Source organism: Sturnira hondurensis, unplaced genomic scaffold (genome assembly GCF_014824575.4).
Source record: "Sturnira hondurensis isolate 20B ecotype Veracruz unplaced genomic scaffold, ASM1482457v3 Scaffold0019216, whole genome shotgun sequence".
Taxonomy (NCBI): Eukaryota; Metazoa; Chordata; class Mammalia; order Chiroptera; family Phyllostomidae; genus Sturnira; species Sturnira hondurensis.
Window position 1 is genome coordinate 1310380 of NW_028091847.1, and position 13577 is coordinate 1323956.

Sequence of the window (13577 nt, forward strand, 5' to 3'; positions counted from 1 at the left end):
GAGTGTAAAGAGGTAGCTATTTTGGCCACTTAAAATGAATGACAAGCCTGAGAGTTGTCATTCTCTGCCTTTCCCCCTACTCTGTTTTTACTATTGCCTATTTTAGCCAGACTTAGTTATCAGGAGGTTTCCCAACTCTCTGGCCCTAAAAGGGGCTCTTTCCAAGTGGAGTTGTCTGGGCCTACAAATCCGAGGAGTCCCACTGTGCCGGGGCACTAGGCCTCATGGCTCTTCCTGCGTCCAGGCTCCCAAGGTGAGGGGGTGCTGCTCTCTTTCCAGATTATGTGGGTGATGAAACTGGTCTTGGTCTCAGGGGAACACTGTGCTGCAGTCAGGCCGGTCACCCCACCACCCCTCAGACATCCCACGCTTCACTCACCTCTGCAGGCTTGCTCGAGGCATGCCACTTTCCTTTCTTTTGCCCAAATCCTAGCTCTTTTTCAGTTTACATTCTGCGTTCCTGTGGAGCCTTTTCTGAGAAAGCCTTTCTAACCCTCTTTTTCTCTGACCTCTTATAGTATTTATAGTGTGCGCCCCACAGCTTAATATCTGTGTTTCCTCTTGCGGTATTTATGATGTTTGTGTGGCCCAGACTGGATCGTGAAAGGAAGAACTGTAGTTCTTCTCCATCCCCCTGGTTGTTCACTGGGAGTTACGTGTTAACATATCTAAGAGTTGATGCATAGATCTTTCCCTTGAACCAGAAGATTTGGCTTCAGGTAGGGCTCAACATGGTTTTAAAAGGCATGGAGGCTTCATGACACCTCTCTTTAGACTGGCTGCTGTAAATTGGCAAGTGTGGCAAACACCTTTCTATCGTCAGCTTATGGCACTTTCAGAAATGCTATTTTTATGTACCAGCTGCCATACTTCAGGTTGCCCAGATGTGGCCCGGAGTAGTGCGGGTTGTAGATGTCTGCTGGCAAAGGGCTCCTGCCTGGTACAGATGCTCAGAGTGGTACCTTCTTCCGCCGCCTCCCCATCTGCTCTCCTGCCTCTTGGACTTAAGTCCAGATATGAGTGTGAAACGGGGAAAGGGGTGCTTGCTTGATGGTTGAAGTCTGTTTGGTGTTCCAGATTAAGTTTATCTGTGCCCACACTGCGAGAGGAACAGACAGAAATGGAAGTAACAGGAAAGCAGAGCTAGCCCTAGCACCCTCCCCTTAGAACTGCGCAGTGTCTTTTTGTTGTGTGAGGTAAAATCCTCATCCTTATTATGGCCGCTGGGGCATAGCCCCCACTAACTCCTCTCCTCCTGTCCTCCCTCTCACTGGTTGTGTTCTAGCTGCTCTGGCTCTCCCCCTTCTTTGCCTGGCTAACCCCCCACTGAGTCCTGAGGCAACACGTACCACACGCCATTGCTTTTCCAGGGGTGTCGTTCCTGACCCTTCCTTCCCAGCTCCACCCTGTCACCCTCTCCAGATCACACATTCCTTGGGTGACTTGTGGTCACTGATTTTGCTCTTCTTTCCTATCGCTTTTTGCCTATTGTTTTTTATGGTTTCTAATTATAGAAACAGATAACTCCAGACAACTTCTTTTATTGTGTTATTATTTGTTCAAATATACAGGATGGGGCAAAAGTAGGTTTACAATGCTTTGTAGGCAAAGTAGGACAATGATTAATAAATAATAATACAGTAAATTCTGTGTGTCACATACACCTGTAAGCCTACTTTTGCCTCGCCTCGTGTATGCCTTCCCAGAGTGTAAGTCCATAAGGGCACGGATGTGGTCTGCTTGCTAATTAAACCCCATTTCCCTAGCTCAGTGTATGGAAGATAATTGCGATTCTGTAAATGTTGGTTTGAAAAGAGATGAAAGCAGATTGTAGGATTTGGGGGGTAGGTGATGAAGGTAGGGTGGCAGAGAACTATGGTCAGAGAAGTGTATGGGCTGTGCCGAATCAGAAAGCTGGGTGCATCCAGGGTGTTCCAACTCAGGACTCCAAGTCATGGGCTTGGTGGGGCTGGCCAGTGGCAGCTGGGGAAGCCTCCAGAGTGGTGTGGAGACTCCAGGCAGCTCCTGCCTTACACAGGTAAAAGCAACAAGAGAACGTTTACCATGTACCAGACACTGAATTAATGCTTTAAAAAGGAGATATCACTAACCACTTTTGCACCAAGGAAATGGAAAACATTGGAACATTAACAGTTTGATAAAGCTCAAACAGCTAATAAACAGCAGAGCTAGGATTCAAATCCAGGTGCGTTTGACCTACTTCTCCTCACCCTTAACCCTCAGGATCTGCCAACTTCCTTAGAAGCATCTCTTTGTTTCTTCCCCCACTCAGCCATGTGACTTTAGACCAGAATATGCTAAAAAATCCATGATAGCCTCCTTTAAACCCCCATTTCTCCTCTTTCCACTTCATCTGCACATCTTTGCCAGACTAACTCCTCTAAAATGCTTTTATTATCACTTGCCTCATCAGGAATCTTTGGTGGTTCTCCAGTGCTACTAAAATGGGCACATTGGCCCTGCATTCTCAGCCCCATCCAGCCTTCATCTTCCTGTCAAGTTTTGTCTTCCTTTGCTCTCTGGTTGGTTCTTGGCCAACCAAGTTGGTTCGGCCCAAAGGCCAAATGGACGCACTCCTGCTCTGAAAAGGGTTGGGGGTGGTTCTGCTTGCTGCTCCGCTGGCCTGTGTCTTCCAGCCGTCGTGTAAAATCCTCCAGCCAGGCCTGAGTCCTGTTTTACTGCTTGGTGAATGAATGCCCCTGTGTATGTATTCTTACAGTTTCACCCAACTCTTGTTTAATTCTACTTTATTTTTATCTTGTCCTCGCCCCCCCCCCCCCCATTTGACTGGCAGCTCCTTGAAGCATGACTGCCTGTAGTACTTCCTTTTATTTCCCAGTACATCTGATTTGGCAGCACAAACACGGCAGACATTCAATAAACATGTGTTTGCGAGTGAGTAAATAAACCATGCTTCTGATTTTCTGTCCTGTCAGGGTTTGCCTTATATTAATATGTTCCATTGCACTAAAGAGATTATACAATTTGAAAAAATGGCAATTCTAGGGTCTTGCACACATTTCTGATTGGGGACTTCAACATATTGGGCAATATATGAACTTTAATGTTCTCACAGATTGAAGTGCAAAAATATTGGTGTTTTGCCTGCCAGTGGGGCAGGGTGGAAGATAAGGCCACATAAAATACTGGTTATAGTAGATGTATGTTCTTTTGCTGTTAGCTGTGATCTGCTATTCAACTTAGTAAATAAAGCACACTGCAGAAACAGCTGAATAAGAATATTTAACATAACTAACAATCAAGGCCCTTGGGGATAAAATAAACTTAATTGTGATTCATAAAATCAGCGAACTGAACTGTGGATGCATTTCCCTCTGCCGCCCAGTTTTGTTTCCTATGGCTTTGCCTCTCTAATCACGGTTTGCTTGGAGCGAGGTGTTTCATGTGTCACGGGGACACACAGTCGGCAGTCATAAAGCTGTCTGGAAAAGCAAAAAGCTCATTTCTCCTCAAAGGATCTTTTTTAAGAATCAAAATGCACAACTGATTCTAAAAATAAATACTTTAGCAACTGCATAAATAACTTACCTGGGAGTATGAGTTACTCTCTGCCTTTGAGTTTTTTCTCTTCTCTTTGGGCTCTATCAGCAAAAGAAACTCCTTCAAGGAACTGTATCTGCTGTGTATTTACACTACGTTAAAAATTGGAGTATTAACTGGAGCTAATGATGGAGAATGTCAGTGTAAATTAAGAACATTATCTAACCCTTATTAATTAATGAGTGAGTGCCCTCGTGAAGAAAGAACACCAGCCGTTATAGGGCCCAGGTCCTGGAACTGACTCCTGGCTTGTTAAATGATGTGGAGAAAGTAATTAACTCTTCTGTTCCTTTTTTTTTAAACCAAAGAACTAGGATGAGAACATAATTTTTTTTAGTGTCTCACACGGCATTTTGAAACACCAAAAGGGGAGGACAATCAGAAAAATTATGAACCAGGACTTTAAAGAAGAGTGGAAGTTACTTAGTTTAGTAGTTTTGATTGGTCTTTAGTTGAGAAACAGCTGCAAGTGTTGAACCAGGTTCCTTGAAAAGAAACAGGGTGCATAATATTTATTTTTCACTTACCGAATACAATTGGCTTTTGTGATCTTAGTGTTATATAATGTTTCATTATTGAGAAAGTGGTTTCAGCTCCTTTGAAAAAAATTCCAGATAAATTAATGGGTTCGTAAAGTTTCTTTTAAATGTTGTATTATTTTTTAAAAATGGATGTTAGGTACTGTAATGAGACTGTCTTCATTTTCCTACAGATCAGTTTTATGATTGAGTGACTCATTAGCAAACTAAGATTCTACTTTACAGGAATATTCAGAGAACAAACTTAAGAATATATGTAAGCTCTTAAGAAAAGGGACTAGGGAATATGTGTGAAGGGCCCACGGACAAAGCCCAAAGTGCAGAAGGATTGAGGGTGGGAGGTTGCGGTGGATGGGCCGGGGGAGAGTGGTGGCAGGAAAATGGAGACAACTCTACTTGAACAACAGTAAAAAATCATAATAGACATCCTAAAGAAAGAAAGAGAAAGAAAAGGAACTGGGGAGTTTTGACAAAATGGCAGACTCCTGGACTGGAGTGAGGGAAAGCACAAGATAAGCCAGGAAGGAAGTCTTAAAAAAAAAAGTGCGGGTACTGTTGAAAGCACACATGTGCTACCTTGAAGGAGCTCCAGAAGAGCTAAAAAATCTGGAACAATTCGAGCAACAAAAATAATGATAGTAATGGATTACAATTTATAAAATAGAATGAATATCTGTGAGTCAATGTTTATAATAAGTAAATATTTGAATAAATAAATGAGGGAGAAGGAATAGCTCTTGCTTACCTAGAATTCTAATTAATAAATATGGAAGGAGTAAGGAAGTAAAAATATCACTGTTTGGCAAACACCAGAGAGCAAAGATTATTGTGGACCATCTATGCATGCTAAAATTAGTGGGTGGTCAGAGACTCCCAAAGTCGGGTTTCTAGATTGCTTCCATGTTTGGACTAAATAAAACCCTGACCCCTCTGGGTCTGAGGCTCAGTTGCTAGGAACTTCCTGTAGCTGTGACCAGTAGGTAACTCAACCAGAGGCCCCCTGGGCTGGAATGAACTTAATTAGCATTCTGTAACAAGCGTTTCTTGAGTGCCTGCCACCCACAGCCTCCTGTACTCAAAAACTATCATTCTAATACTAGTCCCGAACAGAAAGGAATAAACCTTCATTCCAGGTATTTTGTGCACTACTCTCTGGACAGAAGGGAGTCCCCACGTTCTCCAAGTCCCTTCTCTGTCCTTGTCCTGGACATCTTTCTCGGATCCCTTGGGGCTGGAGGACTGCAGGGTCCACCTTTTGTCCCTTTGGGCTGATGAGCCCGTTCACGATGCTTGCAGGTAGAGGGCCTACCGTGCCGAACTGTTAGAGCTTTCCCCGACCAGGAGTAACTAGTACTCTGTTTTATAGGTAACACAGACATGGAGACACCTGGTATGTTTTAAACGTAGTTCCCAGGCAGGTGTGACAGGTTCTTCTCCCATGCGTTTTTGTTAGCCCGTAGGGACTGCATGGTGTATGTCCAGGCTGGGAGCGACCTGGGACCCCAAAGGCTTAACATTTTCAGTGTTCCTTTTCCATGTGTTACTGCAGAGTGAAGCTGAATATGTTTAAAGGTAATTCAGTTGCCAAAAAATTGCGGCATCTAAGCTTACTTTTTTTAACAGAAGTTAAGAAACAGATGTAAAAAATATAGGGAGGCTTGATTGATCTGTTACCAATGTTGTGCTGTTTGTGGCTTAGTTTGCTGCTCACATTTCTGATCTGAAATTTTTATTCTGTAAAATAACTTATTTAAACAATCTAAGGTAGTTTGCAGTCCACATGTGATTCCTGTCCTAGAATTTTCAGTCTGACCAAGAAATAAAACAATAGGAGGAGCAGGTGTCGCACATGGTGAGTGATTTACCTGCATCGTGAGGTCATAAATAGTGGTTCTCGACCAGGGTGATTTGGCCCCCGGGAGTATGTGACAATGTCCGGAGATGTTTTGATCATCGAGCCTGAGGGGGAGGTGTCTAGTGTCTACTGGTATCTAGGGGGTAGAGGCCAAGGATGTGGTATACACGCCAGAACATAGGACAGCTCCTGGACAACAAAGAATCGTCTGGTCCAGATGCCGGGGGCGCTGAGGTTTAAAAACCCCATCACAGATTTGCACAGAGGGATGGATGGATGGACCGGACAGTCAACTGCATTAGGAAAATCCCAAAATGATGCCCGTAATTGTGGCTACTGTCTGTGAGTTCTTCTGTTTTATTTTCTTCCAGATTTTTATTTTCAAATCATTTTAGACTCATAACCTGAGTAATTTTCACCTCTGTCTCAGTTCCTTAGCACTTTGTACATGGGAGGCTTTACTAAATGTTGAAGGAGGTCAGAGGGAAGGAAATAGGCCCATCAGGAACAGATGCATTTAGGTTTCACTCTCACCTGAACCGTGAGAATCAGTGAGGGTTCCAAGCAGAGGGGAAGGCTCAGAGAGAAGCTTCCTGGTTTCCGAGAAACACCCAGCAGGTTACCTATCCCCTGTGCCTGCCTCTTTCCTTGGCTTCTGCCTTAGGTTGCTTAGTGCCAGTGGAGTGGGTGTCAGGGAGAACATCGCCTACTTAGGACACTGATGAGCTTTGTCTTGCAAGAGATTGTTTCACATCCTACACCTTACCCCAGCCACTGGGAGTGGCCAACACAGTCCTGTTGGCCATCACTTTTAAGTGTGTGTATGTATATTCTGATGAAAACATAGAAACCTAAAGTCAAAGTCTTCTGTAATTCTGAAAATAAATTGGTATATATTCTTCCAGTTGGTAAATGTATTAACATAATTATTAAAAATAAAAATGAAATTAATTTTATCAGATTATTATACTGTTTTAAACTTGTGTTTTTACTATTTTATATCATGGTCATTCTTTATTTTATCTAGTATGAAGAATAAATCATTTAAAGTTGTCTGTTAAGATTATAGTGCCACTCACCTACTTCAGAGGCATTAGACAGACTCAGATATAAACTAAGATCGTAAGTGTGTTGAGTGTTTTGGATAGAAATACCATGATGCTATGTACCATGCTCTATTTTTAATTGCTTAAACAATGTAGAATGATTCTATTACTTGTTTCTTTTGAGATGTTTCTGAGATATTTTTAAGAACATTCTGAGTCCTTGGCAAGAGGACCATTGTGGCCACGTTACTATTATCTGTGTAACGATCTGAGCTCTGGACTGCCTGTTTTTCTGCTCCTCACAGGCAAATACGTGTACCAGCCCATGACCCCCGTGGAGCAGCTTCCGAGCACCGAGATCCCTGCAGAGCCCCGGGAGCCCACAAACACCATTCAGATCTCAGTCTCTCTCACTGAACACTTTCTGAAATTTGCGTCTGTCTTCCAGCCTCCGCTCCCGCCTGATTCACCAAGGTACTGTATGATCTCAGACCTCTTTATCGACAACTATCAGGTTAAATGTATTAATGGGAAGATGTGTTACGTGCAGAAGCAGCCGGCACCACAGTCCCACAAAATGAGCCCTCAGGAGGTCTCTGCACACGATGCCTTAATTTCAAAAGAGAGCAATACACCAAAAATAGATCACTGCTCTTCTCCCTCAAGTTCTGAGGACTCTGGGATCAATGCCATCGGGGCTCACTATGTGGAATCGTGTGATGAGGACACAGAAGAGGGAGCAGAACTGAGCTCAGAGGAAGATTACAGTCCAGAGAGCAGCTGGGAACCAGACGAGTGCACCCTCCTCTCTCCGTCGCAGTCTGACCTGGAGGTGATCGAGACGATAGAGACCACCGTGTGAGAGTCAGGAGGGAGGCCGTGCCCTCTGGTCCCAGCTGAGCTTTTGTACTTTCGTTGGCTGGATAATTTTTCCAGTGCAGTTGGTATTTTCTACCCCTAACAACCGTAGCAATTCAGTGGTCGGCTGATTAGCTTCCCTCTTAAATTAGCGTTATAACTATGATATGTTTTCTTTTATAACTTGACTTATTTTCTACGTAGTATCTGGTGTCATGAATTGTGACCCAGCCTTAATTTCACTGGGAACTTTGTAAGCGATGAGGTGATGATCACAGACTATAACGGACCAAGTTGAGGAGCCATCTGAGTGAAGGAGACAGTGCTCTCTGAATGCCCAGCTCTTCACAGAAAAGCCTTGGCATTCCTGGCATGCTGACAGGCACCCCTCCGGCCCTGCTAGCCCCATGTGGGAATCGGCTCTTATGAGGGGAGCAGCCTGTGCCCTGGTAGATGCCATTCTGTCTCTTTCCCCTTCTCCCCACCATCTGCTTGGGTTGGGGCCAGCTGCCTGGCTTCTGGGAGGGTAAGGGGGTCCAGCTTGGCTGCTACTTAACAGCCAGTGTCTGAACAACCCACCATGACCTGGGCTGCACTCAACCTTCATTTACAAAGAGGTTGACATCCTCAGTTTCATGCTCAATCCAGCTCTAGCTGAGCCACCTATGCTCTGCAGTGTGCTATGGGGAAACAGAATGAGTAAGACCTGGCTCCCCATATGAAGGGAACCATGGTGCAACAGTGGACATAACACATGCAGATAACATTACCCAGAGTGCTCTGGGAACCCAGGGGAAGGAGAGATGTACTTGGCTTGTAGCTGGGGAATGTGTTACAGCATTTGAGCTGCTCTCTTGGGTGGGTTTCCTAACATTTCCCTGCTTTTCTTAATTGTTCTTGAAATCTGAAAAAAAAAGCCTTTTAGGAAGTTATATAGGTATTATATTTAGGAGGCAGCCACATCTGATGTCTTAAGAAAATATCAGTAATAGTTTTAGTTAGCCTGGAAATGCTAAAGACAGCAGTCCTTTAGGGATTAGGGATTAGGAATGAATCTAATAGGTTTGATGAAGTTGCTTCATTTGGTTGTATGAAGCTTTAGAATGGCCTGGGTGAGAAATGGGTTAGCATTCAGTATGATGCATGTTTTTTTATGCAAATGCAAAAGCAGTTGAAATAGTTCACTGCTGAGTCAGGAGAAAATACTTTGTGTAATATTCACTCACTTTACTACAGTAATATTCACGGTCTGTTGTACATGTCCTCTCTTCTCACACATGCAAAATAGTAATTCTTTCTTATTTAGCTCTCTTCAGAATTCTACTCCTCATCTCCATTTACGCCGGGTGTTCTTGTGTGAGTTGGTTATCTGCCATTTCTCCAAATCTCCTCTCCGTGAGACATAGCTAAAAATCCGGGAAATTTAACATGTGGCCGAGTGAAACTCGAACTATCAGAGTTGGAGATAGAGAAGTAGTTGTTATGCCCTAACTGTCCGTGAGTGTGCCCTTGCGGTGTTATCTCCTGCTGTGCCACCACTATGGCACCTCTCTTGTGTGCTGCATTAGCCTGTATTTTAAAAAATAAGAAGAGGCCTGTTGTGTTCTTCTCTGAAGCCTCCACTTGGTTTCCCTCACAAATCACTCTAGACAGAACCTGCTTTCCTAGTTGTATGTGTAGTTCAAGCGATTGGCTAGAACGCTTTATTAGGGTGAAGTGCCCAGACCACCCACAGGGTTTAGAACACAGAGTGTGCGTATCCCTGCGAGAACAGTGTCCATTAAAACTTTCTATGCAGGTGAGAGTGCAGCGTAAGGTTCCCACTCACTGAAATGTGAGGACTCACAAGTCAAACCAGTAAGGTGGTGAGAAGAGCTGCAGGAGCAGGGGGCACAGGAGAGGGTGGGGGAGGTGGGGGTACAGCCAGGGGCGTCCCAGAGAACAGGTTCTTACCTGTTCTCTGCTCTGGGCCCACACCCCTGTCCCTTCCACTAATTGGACTCAAGTGCAAGGTCTTTAAAGCCATGGAAATGCATGGTCACAGGGCCGCAGTTCTGAAGCTGGACCCTTTATCAGTAATATCTATAACTTTTAAACTCCTGAACTGCCATTCAGAATAGCCACAATTTTAATGGAATTTTTGGATTTGATAATGGTTGATATCACTTTAAAAATTTGCACAATCTCTTTATAATTAAAAACTCACTAAGCTTTCCTTACTACTGTTTTATAGAATTGGAGATGTTCCATTGGATTATAAACATTAGATGCTCCTGGATCTCAAAATAACCTTTTCTTAACAAGCACAAGCAAGAATTTCTTTTGTCCTAGCACTGTTGATATTAATAATTCTCTAGAAAATCATATGTGATAAACCAGAATTGTTTTTTTTTATGCTTGCATTCCAAAACAACTGATAACGATATAAAAACATGTAGTTTCAACTTCAATTCTAGGCCTATTCTCTTCTATATTAGATAAAAGGATTTCTCTGTAATCCTGATATTATATTGTTCATTTGTATAAGCATATTTATAGGCACTTTAGAAAATGTTTAGACCTGTATTATACCATCGGACACCGTCATGTTAAATAGCCTTTTGGTTAATTCTCGTGGACTGAGAGACGAAAGCTTTACAGTCTGGACCTGGTGGTGTGCTCACGTGGAGCAGAGGCGTGGGCTGTGTGGATGGAGAGGCTGCCTTCTCTGGCTTTTGTGCAAACCTGGCCCCATTCCTATTTTTTGAAAGTTGGTATAAAGCTATTAGGTAGAAGATAGAAAATAAGTGCTGTGTGGAATTTAGCTTTCTTATTTAACCAAAATTTACTTTAGAATTTTCAGATTTCAAATAATTCTCATAACTTTTCTGAGAAATGACAAAAGAATTAAAATGCTTTGTGGTTGTAGTTAGTTGGTACATTAACAAATAAGGCTTTACCATCATATCTAGATATATTTTTTTAACCCTGTAATTTTCAGGATCCGAAAAGAGAATTTGAGGGAAACCCTGAAGGAAAAAAGGTTGCCCCCCTAGACAGGGAGGACCTGCAGGTTACAGTCCCACTGCCCAAAGTAAGAGAGCACTGAAGCCGGAGCCAGACTGGAAGCCATCCTGAAGCACCTTTTGGATTTGATCTAGGATTTGGTTCTGACTCGAGATGGGCTTTTATTTCTTAACCTCCACTTCCTGGCCTGTTTGATGCATTACACTTTCTTGGAACTGATCATAACTCCTTTTATGCAAATTTCTCTATTTGGGTAATAGGATGTAACCAGATAATTTAGAAAGCTGTCAAAATACCAGGTATATTTGGCAGTATAATACTACTAAGCAAGAAAAATGGTATAAGATAAAATAATATTTATACAGTTGTTTTTTTGGTATTCCATCTTGTTTGCCAAATTTTATTGAAACATTTTGGCTTTTTACATGAAAAAAAATTGTAACAGTCTTCTTTCCTATTCCCCTCTCCAGAGGAGCTGTGAACCAACATTAAGGCGGCCAGTTGTGTTTTAGGCCTTTTAGAAAGTGATGCGTGGTTAGTGTGTTGCTCCTGCGGAGGGGGGGGTGGGCAGGAGTTCCCGTCACCTGCCAGGGCTGCGGTCCCAGGGGGGTCAGTGTGCCCCACGTCCAAGCACAAGTACAAGAGCACTTCTCAGAATTTTGGAGTTATGTACCTTTTAAAAATCTTGAATGTCATGGACTCCTTTCAGTATCACAGATAATTGAGAGTGGACTGTATTCGAACAGGGCCGTGTTTCTGTTAGCACTTTGAGTGCCTTTTTCTATTGGGGTCAGCACGGTTCTCTCTCAAGACTGAACAGGTCGGGCAGCAAACGTCACCAGAGGTTTGGGTGTGGAGCCCCCCACGTTACTTTGTTCACACACACTTTTTAGGCCGTTTATACCTTAAAATATTCACTTACTGTGCTGTTTTTAAAATCTGTTTTAAAGTTTTAAGCACAATGTTGACCATTCTGTAATTTCCTAAAATTACATTGTTTTCTGACAGACAGCTCAACTTTCCTTTCTGTATAATACTTTAGGAAAATGACTACCTTGTAAAATAAACGTGGTTTTTTCCTTTTGTACCAGTACAGATTTGTTATTTTGGAGTTTGGAATATTCTTTCCGTGCAGTCTCCCCCTTTCGAGAGGTTCTGATTTAAGTAACACAATGAACTAAAAACAAAACTGCATTTGTAAAATGTGAAACATATATAGTGTGGGCTTATATTGTGCCAGGAAATAATCAGTTTACATCATTATGTCATTTAAACTTTACAAAAACTTCACAAAGTGCAGCTAAGTGTTGTCACTCCCAAGGTACTGCTTGGGCTGACTCCCCGAACCCTTCCTAGTGAGAGCTTTTTGTACGCTGTATTAGGCTTATACAAATCACACACTCTCCAGACAGTGTTTTTTCCACACAAAGCCGCAAGCTTTGTATTCAGTTCACACTTCTCTGACAAGTGTGAGACGTAAGACAGTTTGACCACAGGTCCTTGGGCGGGCAGCCCGTGGTTGCTCAGCTAGCGCCCAAACCGCAGGCTGGCCAGCCTGGGAGCTCAGTTTTTGCCTTTAGCACGGCCAGAAAAGAACAACTTGTGGGGCTGACATTTATAATAACCCCACTGGGATTGCTAAGTAACTTCTTCTATTAGTCATAATGATAATATCACTGTTAGTATTATTAATAATTATAGCTCATCACCTACCTTACTGCTTTCTACCAGGAATCCTCACAGCAACCCCATTTCACAACCAGGAAAAGCAGTCAGGAAGGAAGTATTTTTGCCCTGACACAGCTTGTAAGTAGAAGTCAGGATCTGAACTCAGTTTCTGGCTCTGGAGCCTGTACGCTTAGCCCCTGGCCTCTGTGGTCCTGCAGCACCTTCCCGCCCTCAGTGTACTTGGAGGCTGAGTAGGGTGCCTGCTCAGGGAGCCTGGCAGGAGGGCAGTGGGGGTTCCACCCCTGTCCCCGACCTAGCAAACCCCTCCCCAGAGGCTGGTGGCCCACACCTGCCCCAGGGTGCTGCTCTCCAGGCAGTCTTAAAGAAACGCCCATAGGCTTCCTTGCCCCCCCTTTTCTGTGCTCCCCAGACCTCCCTCAACATGTACGCATGTGCGCGTGTACACACACACTCTCTCTTTCTGCAGCTATCCCAGTGCTTTGATTAGGCCAGTGCTGCTTCCACGTTTAATTGCATCTGACTCGCAGTCAAGGCTAGCTCTTCCCGCCTTCACAAAAGACAACTCGTCTTTTAAAGTGACTTCTGCAGACAGCTAATCTCATCTACTGTGTGTGCATTCCACTAATTTAACCCTACATAATAGTGTTGCCAAGTTCTAGAAGGCATTTCATTGTAGCCTCTTACAGTTGCTGACTACACATACTTTATTCCGCAATAAACTTTAATTTAGCCTCTCAGCCTCATTACAGTTCAGTCACTGGGAACGTAATGCCTTTAACCCTGGGTGTGCCACCCAGGCCTGTGTGAGCTGTGGGTGAGACACGGTCTGGGGACGCAGGTTCGCCACGGCAGGGTTCAAGCAGAGGCAACTGGGAGCCAAAGGCAGATACAGGAATTTGGCAGAAATGAAGGTGAAAGGCGAGGCAAAGTAAATATGCCAAGATGTTAATGTGCCTTTCTGTTTGCTTTTTTGAATTCTTCCTAGTTTTCTAGGTTAATTAA

General features: G+C 43.5%; 1 protein-coding gene across 1 annotated transcript in view; it reads left to right on the forward strand.

Annotated features, from left to right (window-relative positions):
- The window catches only part of CUNH3orf70 (chromosome unknown C3orf70 homolog), a 51885-nt gene extending 43099 nt beyond the window's left edge, over positions 1–8786 (forward strand). The window contains exon 2 of the mRNA XM_037027627.1: positions 7328–8786. Coding sequence (XP_036883522.1) covers positions 7328–7884 — 557 coding nt within the window. The 3' untranslated portion in view covers positions 7885–8786. The remainder of the gene's footprint in view (positions 1–7327) is intronic.
- The last annotated feature ends 4791 nt before the right edge of the window (positions 8787–13577 follow it).